Source organism: Bombina bombina, chromosome 4, assembly GCF_027579735.1.
Source record: "Bombina bombina isolate aBomBom1 chromosome 4, aBomBom1.pri, whole genome shotgun sequence".
Taxonomy (NCBI): Eukaryota; Metazoa; Chordata; class Amphibia; order Anura; family Bombinatoridae; genus Bombina; species Bombina bombina.
Window position 1 is genome coordinate 710,528,080 of NC_069502.1, and position 14,598 is coordinate 710,542,677.

The 14,598-nt window shown below is 38.2% G+C and overlaps 1 protein-coding gene across 1 annotated transcript in view; it reads left to right on the plus strand.

Annotated features, from left to right (window-relative positions):
- Window positions 1-14,394, plus strand: part of SLC2A12 (solute carrier family 2 member 12) — a 137,939-nt gene extending 123,545 nt beyond the window's left edge. Inside the window, exon 5 of the mRNA XM_053710905.1 lies at window positions 14,051-14,394. Coding sequence (XP_053566880.1) covers window positions 14,051-14,135 — 85 coding nt within the window. The 3' untranslated portion in view covers window positions 14,136-14,394. The remainder of the gene's footprint in view (window positions 1-14,050) is intronic.
- The last annotated feature ends 204 nt before the right edge of the window (window positions 14,395-14,598 follow it).

The following is a 14,598-nucleotide window of genomic DNA, read 5'->3' on the forward strand; positions in this document are numbered from 1 at the left end:
AATAATCATTTTAAAATAACTATTTTTTTACTATTCTTGCTACATGATATAGAAAAAGTTCAGGAGGCTATTTGCAGCTTAATCTAAGGTAAGACTTTAAGATGAACAATGTGTAGACTGTCCCTTTAAAATATCAAAATCAATATTCCTCTGTATAGTGTTATGCAAAAGAGAATAATCACTTCTTGCATGTTAAGCCATGTTGTATATTACATGATAAATGTTAAGAGGTGGAGAACATTTTAATGTGAAATATTCATATTTCATGTCGGGTTAGCGCACTTGAGAAAACATAGTCGTGTTTGTGCGACTTGATGGGTGTTAGGTTTTTTTCTTCCCACTTTTCCCGCTCCATTGTAGTCAATGGGAAACTACATTAACATGGTTGTGGTATTCTAAGTTCGGCTTTTTTCAGGCGCAAAAAGCTTACTTCTAAAGGAGTTAACTCACGAGCAAGGGCACAAACTACCGCTCCACTTGTAATCTAGCCCTAACTGGGAAGAAATGGTTGACAATCCCAGCACATCAACATCTCAGGTAAACTTTTTACCATTTATCATGTAATATATAACATGGCTTAACATGCCAGAAGTGGTTATTCTCTTTTGCATAACACTATACAGAGGAATATTGATGTTGATGTTTTAATTACAGTTTGCCTAAAGTGCTTGTTCTGCTTTGTTTTATTCTAATAATGTACTAAGGAATATTGATTGTCCGAGCATGTCATTTTATGACCTTCAACTCTGCAAAGGGGTTAAACACATAGTAGAAGTGCCACATGTTATATTAGCGTTGCCAATTGGATCAGAGCAGGGTCTTTAACCCCTTAACGACTGAGGACGTGCAGGGTACGTCCTCAGAAAAAAGGCAGTTAACGCCTGAGAACGTACCCTGCACGTCCTCAGTGTGGAAAGCAGCTGGAAGCGATCCTGCTCGCTTCCAGATGCTTTCCGGTTATTGCAGTGATGCCTCGATATGGAGGCATCCTGCAATAACCTTTTTAAGCCATCCGGTGCAGAGAGAGCCACTCTGTGGCCCTCTCTGCATCGGAGATCGGTGGCTTGCTGCGTTGGTGGGTGGGAGCCGGACCGGGAGGCGGGTGGCGGCCATCGATGGCCCTGGTTATGTGAAGGGGGGCGGGATCGTGGGCGGGGGTGGCTGGGGGCGCGCACGGGCGCGCGGGCGTGCACGGGAGGGTGGGGGCGGGCGCGTGCACGGGGAGGGAGCGGGTGGAAACCACTACACTACAGAAAATGATGAAAATAAAAAATGTCAAAAATGTCAAAAAAAAAAAAAAAATACGATCAGCAAGGTGGTGGGGGTTTGTCTGTGGGGGGGGGGGGTTGGGGAAGCTACACTACAGAAAAAAAAAATAAACATAAATTTTTTTATTTTTTTATTTTAAAAAACCCTTTTATTTTAGTACTGGCAGACTTTCTGCCAGTACTTAAGATGGCGGGGACAATTGTGGGGTGGGGGAGGGAAGGGAGCTGTTTGGGAGGGATCAGGGGGTGGGATGTGTCAGATGGGAGGCTGATCTCTACGCTAAAGCTAAAATTAACCCTGCAAGCTCCCTACAAACGCCCTAATTAACCCCTTCACTGCTAGCCATAATACACGTGTGAGGCGCAGAAGGATTTAGCGGCCTTCTAATTACCAGAAAGCAACGCCAAAGCCATATAAGTCTGCTATTTCTGAACAAAGGGGATCCCAGACAAGCATTTACAACCATTTGTGCCATAATTGCACAAGCTGTTTGTAAATGATTTCAGTGAGAAACCTAAAATTGTGAAAAATTTTAAGTTTTTTTTAATTTGATCGCATTTGGCGGTGAAATGGTGGCATGAAATATACCAAAATGTGCCTAGATCAATACTTGGGGTTGTCTACTACACTACACTAAAGCTAAAATTAACCCTACAAGCTCCCTAAAAGCTCCCTAATTAACCCCTTTACTGCTGGGCATAATACACTTGTGGTGCGCAGTGGCATTTAGCGGCCTTCTAATTACCAAAAAGCAACGCCAAAGCCATATATGTCTGCTATTTCTGAACAAAGGGGATCCCAGAGAAGAATTTACAACCATTTATGCCATAATTGCACAAGTTGTTTGTAAATAATTTCAGTGAGAAACCGAAAGTTTGTGAAACAATTTGTGAAAAAGTGAACGATTTTTTGTATTTGATCGCATTTGGCGGTGAAATGGTGGTATGAAATATACCAAAATTGGCCTAGATCAATACTTTGGGTTGTCTACTAAAAAAAATATATACATGTCAAGGGATATTCAGGGATTCCTGAAAGATATTAGTGTTCTAATGTAACTAGCGCTAATTTTGGAAGAAAAATGGTTTGGAAATAGCAAAGTGCTACTTGTATTTATGGCCCTATAACTTGCAAAAAAAGCAAAGAACATGTAAACATTGGGTATTTCTAAACTCAGAACAAAATTTAGAAACTATTTAGCATGGGTGTTTTTTGGTGGTTTTAGATATGTAACAGATTTTGGGGGTCAAAGTTAGAAAAAGTGTGTTTTTTTCCATTTTTCCTCATATTTTATCATTTTTTTTATAGTAAATTATATGATATGATGAAAATAATGGTATCTTTAGAAAGTCCATTTAATGGCGAGAAAAACGGTATATAATATGTGTTGGTACAGTAAATGAGTAAGAAGAAAATTACAGCTAAAAACAAACACCGCAAAAATGTAAAAATAGCCTTGGTCCCAAACGGACAGAAAATAGAAAAGGGCTGTGGTCATTAAGGGGTTAAGTTCCATGCATCATTTGCAAGTTTCTTTTTTTTTTTTTTTCAAAAGCAAGCTAAATAAATAATGACAGTATTAGAATATGGTTTTATTTTACTTTATAAGAAATGAAAGTATAATGATGATATATTTATATAAGCTTAAAAGACCGCCTGATAAAGAGAGAGGATAGAAAAGCTGCTAATATAGAAGCTGGGATTAAATCATCCAAATCAATATTCCTAAGTACATTATTGTAAAACACAAGGCAGAATAATCACTTCTGGCATGTTAAAGGGACAGTAAAGTCATAATTAGACATTTATGATTTAGACAGAGCATACAATTTGAAACAACTTTCCAATTTACTTCTATTCTTTCATTTGCTTCCTTCTCTTGTTATCCTTTGCTGAAAGTTTTATCTAGGTAAGCTCAGGAGCAGCAAAGAACCTAGGTACTAGCTGCTGATTGGTGGCTGCATATAAATACCGATTGTCGTTGACTCACCCATGTGTTCAGTTAGAAACCAGTAGTGCATTGCTGCTCCTTCAACAAATGATACCAAGAGAATTAAGCAAATTTGATAATAGAAGTAAACTGGAAAGTTGTTTAAAATTGTACATTCTATCTAAATCATAAAAGAAAATGTTTAGGATTCATGTTCCTTTAACCCCTTGGCGACCGAGGACGTGTCAGGCATGTCCTACAAAAAATGACAGTTGAGGGCCAAGGACGTGCCTGGCACGTCCTCTGGGGTTTCAAGCGATGGAAGCTGCAACATTTATATATTTATAAATTAAAAAAAGACTTTTATTTTATGACTAGCAGACTTTCTGCCAGTACTTAAGATGGGGATGACAATTGTGGGGTGGAGGAGGGAAGAGAGCTGTTTGAGAGGGTCAGGGAGGGATCAGGGGGTGGGATGTGTCAGATGGGAGGCTGATCTCTACACTAAAGCTAAAATTAACCCTACAAGCTACCTAATTAACCCCTTCACTGCTGGGCATAATACAAGTGTGGTGCGCAGCAGCAATTAGCGGCCTTCTAATTACCAAAAAGCAATGCCAAAGCCATATAAGTCTGCTATTTCTGAACAAAGGGGATCCCAGAGAAGCATTTACAACCATTGGTGCCATAATTGCACAAGCTGTTTATAAATAATTTCAGTGAGAAACCTAACGTTTGTGAAAAAGTGAACAATTTTTTTTATTTGATCACATTTGGCAATGAAATAGTGGCATGAAATATACCAAAATGGGCCTAGATCAATACTTTGGGTTGTCTACTACACTACACTAAAGTTAAATTAACCCTACAAGCTCCCTAATTAACCCCTTTACTGCTGGGTATAACACACGTATGGTGCGCGGCGGCATTTATCGGCCTTCTAATTACCAAAAAGCAATGCCAAAGCCATATAAGTCTGCTATTTCTGAACAAAGGGGATACCAGAAAAGCATTTACAACCATTTGTGCCATAATTGCACAAGCTGTTGGTAAATAATTTCAGTGAGAAACCTAAAGTTTGTGAAAAAGTTAACAATTTTTTTTATTTGATCGCATTTGGCGGTGAAATGGTGGCATGAAATATACCAAAATGGGCTAAGATCAATACTTTGGGTTGTCTACTAAAAATTATATACATATATACATGTGAAGGGTTATTCAGGGATTCCTGACAGATCTCAGTGTTACAATGTAACTATCGCTAATTTTCAAAAAAATGCTTTGGAAATAGCAAAGTGCTACTTGTATTTATTGCCCTATAACTTGCAAAAAAAGCAAAGAACATGTAAACATTTGGTATTTCTAAACTCAGGTCAAAATCTAGAAACTATTAGGCATGAGTGTTTTTTGGTGGTTGTAGATGAGTAACAGATTTTGGGGGTCAAATTTAGAAAAAGTGTGTTTTTTTCAATTTTTCCATCATATTTTATAATTCTTTTATAGTAAATTATAAGATATGATGAAAATAATTGTATCTTTAGAAAGTCCATTTAATGGCGAGAAAAACTGTATATAGAATGTGTGGGTACAGTAAATGAGTAAGAGGAAAATTACAGCTAAACACAAACACAGCAGAAATGTAAAAATAGCCCTGGTCCCTAACGGTAAGAACATTGAAAAATGGTCTGGTCACTAAGGGGTTAAGCCATGTTGTATGTTACATGATAAATGTTAAAAGGTTTACCTGAAATGATAATGGTCTGGAAGTATCAACCATTACTCATTTAACCCCTTAATGACCGAGGACGTGCAGGGTACGTCCTCAAAAAAAAGGCAGTTAACGCCTGAGGACGTACCCTGCACGTCCTCGGTGTGGAAAGCAGCTGGAAGCGATCCTGCTCGCTTCCAGCTGCTTTCCGGTTATTGCAGTGATGCCTCAATATGGAGGCATCCTGCAATAACCATGTATGGCCATCCGATGCAGAGAGAGCCACTCTGTGGCCCTCTCTGCACCAGAGATTGGTGGCTTCCTTCGTTGGTGGGTGGGAGCAGGACCGGGAGGCAGGTAGCGGCCATCAATGGCCCTGGAGATGTGCAGGGGGGGTGGGATCGTGGGCGGGGATGACCGGGGGACGCGCACGGGTGCGCGTGCGTGCACGATAGGGAGGGGGCGGGCGCGTGCACGGGGAGGGAGCGGGTGGGAACGTTGCACTACAGAAAATATGCACTATAGGATAGCTGCCAGTACCCAAGATGGCCCCCAAAAAGTCAGAGGGGGACGGTTAGAGAGGTGTTTGGGGGGGGGATCAGGGAGGTTGGGGGCTAAGGGTGATCCTACACAGCAGCATATGTAAATATGCTATAATTTTTAAAAAAACAAAACAAAAATTCCCTTTATTTTTGTACTGGCAGACTTTATGCCAGTACTTAAGATGGCGGGGACAATTGTGGGGTGGGGGAGGGAAGGGAGCTGTTTGGGAGGGATCAGGGGGTGTGATGTGTCAGATGGGAGGCTGATCTCTACACTAAAGCTAAAATTAACCCTGCAAGCTCCCTAATTAACCCCTACACTGCTGGGCATAATACACGTGTGTTGCACAGCGGCATTTCGCGACCTTCTAATTACCAAACAGCAACGCCAAAGCCATATATATCTGCTATTTCTGAACAAAGGGGATCCCAGAGAAGCATTTACAGCCATTTGTGCCATGATTGCACAAGCTGCTTGTAAATGATTTAAGTGAGAAACCTAAAATTGGGAAAAATTTAACTTTTTTTTAATTTGATCGCATCTGGCGGTGAAATGGTGGCATGAAATATACCAAAATGGGCCTAGATCAATACTTTGGGTTGTCTACTACACTACACTAAAGCTAAAATTAACCCTAGAAGCTCCCTACATGCTCCCTAATTAACCCCTTCACGGCGGGGCATAATACATGTGTGGTGCGCAGTGGCATTTAGCGCCCTTCTAATTACCAAAAAGCAACAACAAAAGCCATACATGTCTGCTATTTCTGAACAAAGGGGATCCCAGAGAAGAATTTACAACCATTTATGCCATAATTGCACAAGTTGTTTGTAAATAATTTCAGTGAGAAACCTAAAGTTTGTGAACAAAATTGTGAAAAAGTGAACAATTTTTTTTATTTGATTGCATTTGGCAGTGAAATGGTGGCATGAAATATACCAAAATGGGCCTAGATCAATACTTTGGGGTGTCTTCTAAAAAAAAATATATACATGTCAAGGGATATTCAGGTATTCCTGACAGATATCAGTGTTCCAATGTAACTAGCACTAATTTTGAAAAAAAGGGGTTTGGAAATAACAAAGTGCTACTTGTATTTATGGCCCTATAACTTGCAAAAAAAGCAAAGAACATGTAAACATTGGGTATTTCTTAACTTAGGACAAAATTTAGAAACTATTTAGCATGGGTGTTTTTTGGTGGTTGTAGATGTGTAACAGATTTTGGGGGTCAGTTAGAAAAAGTGTGTTTTTTTCAATTTTTTCCTCATATTATATAATTTTTTTATAGTAAATTATAAGATATGATGAAAATAATGGTATCTTTAGAAAGTCCACTTAATGGCGAGAAAAACGGTATATAATATGTGTGGGTACAGTAAATGAGTAAGAGGAGAATTACAGCTAAACACAAACACTGCAGAAATGTAAAAATAGCCTTGCTCCCAAACGGACAGAAAATGGAAAAGTGCTGTGGTCATTAAGGGGTTAATTGAATGGAAAAACGCAGTTAGTTCCCAGGCAAACTAGTGAAGTGAATGTTGTGAAAAATGGGAACTAGATTTATTTTTGACAGTGTTTTGACACATACTGGTAGTTTAATTAAAAATAAAGAATAAAGAATTGTACTTTAACCCCCCCCCCCCCCCCCCAAGAAAAAAAACGGTATTGGTATTGTAGTTCCAAAAACCAGAAGTGTAATTTCAAAAAACAAGATCGTACTTCCAAAAAACAAAATTGTATTTAAAAAAAAAATAATTGTAATTGTAATTAAAGATTTGTATTAAATAAAAAAAATTGTATTTAATCATTTAGATTTGTATTCATATGTCACTATTTATGTACAATGATAAAGAATCACACATACTTGCTTTTTTGACAGCAAAGCAATCTTTATCCATATTAAACTGATAATTTATGTATAACGCACCATACAATTTATAGTGTTGTGAGAAAGAGTACAATAACTACATAGGGCCAGATTACAAGGGAACGCTATTTAACACTCCTGTTCCAGCGTTAAACGAACATTCCAGCCAAAATTAGAATCCACATGGATGCATATCTTTTTGAATAGAAGCATTTTGTAATATACATGCATTAGCAAAATTGCTTCTAATAAAAGCTGTGTCTGTTTCAAATGTGTATTTAAGTATGCACCGTGCACCAGCATTTTAAACACAGCACTAGCTCAGAGAGCCTAAGGTGCTTTTACCATCTGGTAATGACTCAATTTGTTAATTGCTGACATCATACAAGCCCCGCAGGCGCTCTGTGCAGCTGCAGAATTTAAAATACAGGTGCACTGAGAATATCTAGCTATGCTTCACATGCACGTATAGAAAAAATATTAACATTAAAATAGTGATAACTTTAAATGTAAGCATTTTTGCTAATACTTGTATATTGCAAATATGTTTCTATTCAAAAATGTAATTCATCTATGTGCATTTAAATTTTGACCGGAATGTCCCTTTAACTGTGCTAGAAGTAAGCTTTTTGCACTTGTATTACAAGTTGAAAGTAAAAAGTTATCGCTCACGCCCTAACCCGACACACATAAAAAGCTGAACTTAGGACATAGGATGCGCGATAACCTATTCGCCCATAGAAGTCAATAGGGTAAAAAAGTGGGGAAAAAACTACTCGCACGCAAACACAATTGCATATTCTCATGTACGCTAACTCAACATGAAAGAGTATTTCACATTCCAAAGTTCTTCACATAGAATAATATGTTCTATTTATTCATAAATAAATATTTCTACATATATCTGATGCTTTTTTTAGTACAATATATAGCTATACCAATATATACTGTATATATATATATATATATATACCTATATATGTATATATATATATATATATATATACATGATATATAGGTATAGATATATAAAGATACACAGGGCTTGAAATTTCCAGTTGTCCACTAGTCCTGGACGACTTCGAAAATGCAGTGGATGACATAGACATTTGACATTTTCCTATCTTTAACATTGAGTGGACTATTAACTTTTTACCTCTGGGCAAGTAGCTTTTAACCCCTGACTAGTAAACCATAGTGATATTTTTCCACCCCTGCAGATATATATAGGAATATACTGTATATTTATAAATACTTAGAACATATTCTGCTATGTGCAGAACATTGGAATGTGAAATATTTACAGTACACAGTATAACACTATATTATTACGTACTTATAGACCTAACTGTAGTTAAAACCTTTATTAAAAATGAATATTGCATAAATATGTTTTTATATGTTTTCATCTACTTAACTGCAAAGGGCTCCAATGCACACACACACGTATATATATATATATATATGTCTATATACGTTTACATATGTATTTATGTGTCTGTAAATACATATATCACCCGTACTGTCTAACACGCCTCCCAAACATAGCCCGACACGTATACCCCTCTATCCGCAATCCCCCCTCTCACTCCTAACAATAAATATATTAACCCCTAAACCACCGCTCCCGGACCCCGCCGCCACCTATATTATCTATATTACCCCCTAATGTGAACCCCTACCCTGCCGCTACGTACATTAAATGTTTTACCCCCTAATGTGAGCCCCCTACCCCGCCGCCACCTACATTAACTATTTTACCCCCTAATATGAGCCCCCTACACCGCCGCCACCTATTTAAACTATATTAACTCCTAATATGATCCCCCTACACCGCCGCAACCTATTTAAACTATATTAACCCCTAATATGATCCCCCTACACCGCCGCCACCTATTTAAACTATATTAACCCCTAATATGATCCCCCTACACCGCCACCACCTATTTAAACTATATTAACCCCTAATATGATCCCCCTACACCGCCGCCGCCACCTATTTAAACTATATTAACCCCTAATCTGACCCCCTTACACCGCCGCCACCTATATTAAAATTATTAACCCCTAATCTAATCCCCCTTACACCGCCACCACCTATATTAAATTTATTAACCCCTAAGATACTGAAATTTTCCTACCACTAAACCTAAGTCTAACCCTACAAATAGCCCTGAAAAGGGCCTTTTGCGTGGCATTGCCCCAAAGTAACTAGCTCTATTACCAGCCCTTAAAAGGGCCTTTTGCGGGGCATTGCCCCAAAGTAACCAGCTCTTTTACCAGCCCATAAAAGGGCTTTTTGCGGGGCATTGTCACAAAGTAATCAGCTCTTTTGCATGTAATCTAAATCCCCCTACACCGCCGCCACTTATATTAAATATATTAACCCCTAATTTAATCCCCCTACACCGCCGCCAATTATATTAAATATATTAACCCCTAATCTAATCCCCCTACATTGCCGCCACCTATATTAACTATATTAACTCTAATTATATTAGGGTTAATATAGGTGGCTGCGGTGTAGGGGGGGTCAGATTAGGGGTTAATATATTTAATATAGGTGGCAGCGGTGTAGGGGGATTAGATTACATTACAGGCAAAAGAGCTGATTACTTTGTGACAATGCCCCGCAAAAAGCCCTTTTAAGGGCTGGTAAAAGAGCTGGTAACTTTGGGGCAATGCCCCGCAAAAGGCCCTTTTAAGGGCTGGTAATAGAGCTAGTTACTTTGGGGCAATGCCACACAAAAGGCCCTTTTCAGGGCTATTTGTAGGGTTAGACTTAGGTTTAGTGGTAGGCAAATTTTAGTATTTTAGGGGTTAATAAATTTAATATAGGTGGCGGTGGTATAGGGGGATTAGATTAGGGGTTAATAAATTTAATATAGGTGGCGGCGGTATAGGGGGATTAGATTAGGGGTTAATAAATTTAATATAGGTGGCGGCTGTATAGGTGGATTTAGATTACAGGCAAAAGAGCTGATTACTTTGTGACAATGCCACGCAAAAAGCCTTTTTAAGGGCTGGCAATAGAGCTGGTTACTTTGGGGCAATGCCACGCAAAAAGCCCTTTTCAGGGCTATTTTTAATTTAGTTTAGGGTAGGGACATTTTAGGGGGTAATACATTTATTATAGGTGGCGGCGGTGTAGGGGGATTAGATTAGGGGGTAATATAGTTAATATAGGTGGCGGCGGTGTAGGGGGATTAGATTAGGGGGTAATATAGTTAATATAGGTGGCGGCGGGGTAGGGGGATTAGATTAGGGGGTAATATAGTTAAAATAGGTGGCGGCGGGGTAGGGGGCTCACATTAGGGGGTTAGACATTTAATGTAGGTGGCGGCGGGGTCCGGGAGCGGCAGTTTAGGGGTTAAACACTTTATTAGGGATTGCGGCGGGGGATCGCGGTTGACAGGTAGATAGACATTGCGCATGCATTAGGTGTTAGGTTTTATTTTGCAGCTAGTTTAGGGAGTTACGGGGCTCCAATACACAGCGTAAGGCTTACTACGCCTGCAATTTGTGGCGAGGTGAAAATGGAGTAAGATTTCTCCATTTTCGCCACGTAAGTCCTTATGCTGTATATTGGATACCAAACTGCGCTGGTTTGGTATATCTGTCTATGGGCCAAAAAACTACGGCCGAAGGCAGAAATATACGAGCTTAACTTCTATGTTACGCCGTATATGTGATATCAAACCAGCGCAAAATTTGGCGTCGCCGGCTTTTGCGGGCGACTATTTATATCGGATCGAGGCCCTGAGATGTATCGTTAAGCCCCTATAATTTTGTGTGCAATATTTTTTTTTAATAATTTTTATTAGATAGTGTTATTGTGAGTGTAACTGTACTTTGTAGTGTTTTTTTTTTTTTTTTTAAGTGTTTTGTGACACTTTTTTGTTTAGCGAAACAATGAATCAAAACTCTGAGGTCACATTAATCGGAGGCTCATTAACTTAAATTGCGCACAAGCAGTCGTACTTACTTTCAACTTGTAATATGAGCAAGAAAACAGATGCGTGCAAATACCCACGATAAACCCCTTATTACTTGCTTAGTTAGAAAACACAAACTAAAATGACTTTACACTGATTGTGAACAGGTTGATGTCCTTGCTTGTAGGTTATACACAGTTGTTAGGTTATGTGATCTGCATAGGAAACAAAAACAGGGGAAAAAGATGAAGGATCAGGTGTGAAATACCAGCTAATTGTACTAAAGATGTATTAAACCCATAACAAATATCAGCAATTACACACTGCATTGGAAAATAAATGTTTTAAAATTCCTTAGCACGGTCATTTTGTTAGCACAATTCACACGTTTTGGCAAATCAAGAACAGTTGAGGGATACACCTCTTGAAATGCCTGGTGGAATCCATGATTCTGATCTCCTTTGCTTTGACCAGTTATGTTATGCTCTGAGTTAATCAATCACTGTGTAGAATGTTGAAGTGCCCAGTAAATTTTACCATACTTAAAGCAACAGTAAATACTTTGAGATTGTGCTATTTGATTATATGAATTTGTAGTAATAACTTTGCAAAATATTGTATTATTTACTTTGCTCCATTTTGCTGTAATTTAAGGGCCAGATTTAACAGACAGGAGCGTACATCTTTTCTCCTGTCCGCCCAGCATCGCATCTCCACATTTACCATTGCACACTATGGCACGCAAGCAGGGGCTGTCAGTCTCCCTCGTTGGAAAAGTCCGGCGGGATTGAGATATGCCCCATTACAGGTGGCGAAGTGAGTTAAGAAGCAGCAGTCTGCTGACCTCTGCTTCTTACCTCTCGGGTGCAAGCTTGCTCATGCTATCCTGCAGCCAGAACCTTTGATAAATCAGGGCCTAAGAGTTTTCCAATTATGAGAACTGATAGAGCATATTGCAGGCTTCACTAGCCTAACCCTGCACCATATCTGTCCCGAATTGACAAGAGAGGTGAGAAGAAGGGGAGAGTGAGGAGAGATCTGTGCAGGAGCTCATTTGTATATGTCCCTGCGGAGACAACCTCTGAGTGTCTTGAATCTGCAGGGTTGAATTATTTTCACAAGTTCAGTGCATAGCAAGGAGAGAGAAGGAAGAAGGGGGTTTTAAAACTATAAAGGTAGCAATAAGTAGCTGAAAATTAAATATATATAGGAACCCCCCTTTTTGATTGATTAAGCATACAATTTAAAAAAAAAAAAGTTCCAATTTGGCTTCTAATATCACATTTGCTTTGTTCCCATGATATTCTTTGTTGAAGAGATACCTAGATAGGCGTCTGGAGCACTACCGGGCAGGAAAAAGTGGTCTTGCAAATGGATAACATTCTTGCAAAACTGCTGTTATATAGTGATCTAGACCCATGCACGCTCTTTAGCTTCTGTCCCTTTTTAACAAAAGACATCAAGATAACAAAGAAAATATTATAATAAAAGTAAGTCCCATACCTTTACCCTTTATATTTATCTTTGTAGCCATTATTTTGCACCCCCCCCCCAATTTATGGTCTTGCCATACCTGATTCTCTTTGGTCCCTAATTGGTCACAGCAAAGGAGATAAGATAAAATGTACTCAAGAGGTGTTGCAGGGGTATGTTCCAGGACTGTATCAATCAATGCACTTTTCTTTTGTCTCAGAATGCCAGTTTGCAATAAAAAGCTTTATTTTATATCCAGACATTTGCAATTATGTGCTTAACTGGTGTCATATACTGCACATATAAAACAATGACTTTACTGCACCTTTAAAGGGACATGAAACACAACATTTTGTTTAATGATTCAGATAGTGCACACACTTTTTTAAACAACTTTCTAATTTAGTCTATTATCCCATTTTCTTTGTTCTCTTGGTGTCTTTTGTGGAAAAGCAGGGATACAAGCTCAGGCGTGTGCACATGCCTGGATCACTAAATGGCAGCAGTTTTGCAAGAATGTTATTAATTAGCAAGAGCACTATATGGCAGCACAATTTCCTGCCATATAGTGCTCCAAATACCTACCTAGGTATCTCTTTAACAAAGAATACTATGAGAATAAAGCAAATGTGTTAATATAAATAAATTGGAAACTTTTGAAATATTTGTATGTTCTGTCTGAATTATAAAAATGTTTGTGTTTCATATCCCTTTAAAGAAATATACTGACAAGCACAATAGCCCTTGGTGCTCAGTAATTGGCTTCTTTTATTGCATTAAAGGGACACTGAACCCACATTCTTTTGTGATTCAGATAGAGCATGCAATTTTAAACAACTTTCTAATTTACTCCTATTATCAATTTTTCTTCGTTCTCTTGCTTTGTTTAATTGAAAAAGAAGGCATCTAAGCTATTGTTTTGGTTCAGAACCATGGAAAGCACTTGTTTATTGGTAGGTGAATTTACCCACCAATCAGCAAGAACAACACAGTGTGTTCACCAAAAATGGGCCGGCATCTAAACTTACATTCTTGCATTTCAAACAAAGATACCAAGAGAATGAAAAGAATTTGATAATAGGAGTAAATTAGAAAGTTGCTTAAAATTGCATGCTCTATCTGAATCACGATAGAAAAAATTTGGGTCCAGTGTCCCTTTAATTCGCTGTTAAAAGCATCCTAAATTGTATAGTAGTGATTTACACAGTACTCAGCATAATATAATATGTCATAAATATGTGCTTTATACATGTGCAGTTGATCACTTCTAACTCTGTATTCTCATATCATGTAATAAAACAGAAATGTCCATTTATTTTGCAGACACTATGGATGCCGTGCAGTTTGTTTAAATATACGAAGCAGAAAGAAACTAGTACCTATGCAACTGGTACCAAGTTCAGCATAGTCTTTCTCTATGGACCCTGCAGACTTTGATGTGTAATTTATACATCAGACAATTGTGTTTTTTTCAAGTGTTTAGCCCTGAGTATCAGTTTTAAATGATCACTAAAATGAATTCCACGACTGTTACTTAAAATATATGCTGCTAGTTTTATAAATTTGATTATATTTATACAGTTGTCTACTGATACATTTTGCTTTATTTCAAACATTTTTGGTTTCAAATGAGTCTTTTTTTTCTTATCAATAAAGTTTTAAAATGATTGTTGTTTTGTTAATATCTATCCTGATCACATGATTTTATAGAACTTGTGTTAGCATTTCCTGTAGTGGATTATTGCTAGTAATATAAGTCAACATTCAACAGAGGCCAACAATTGTCAAGTCAGCAACAATAAGCAATTACAAATTTACTTTAAGGAATTATACATTTGGCATATTCTTCCTTGCTAACAAAGGGCCAGATT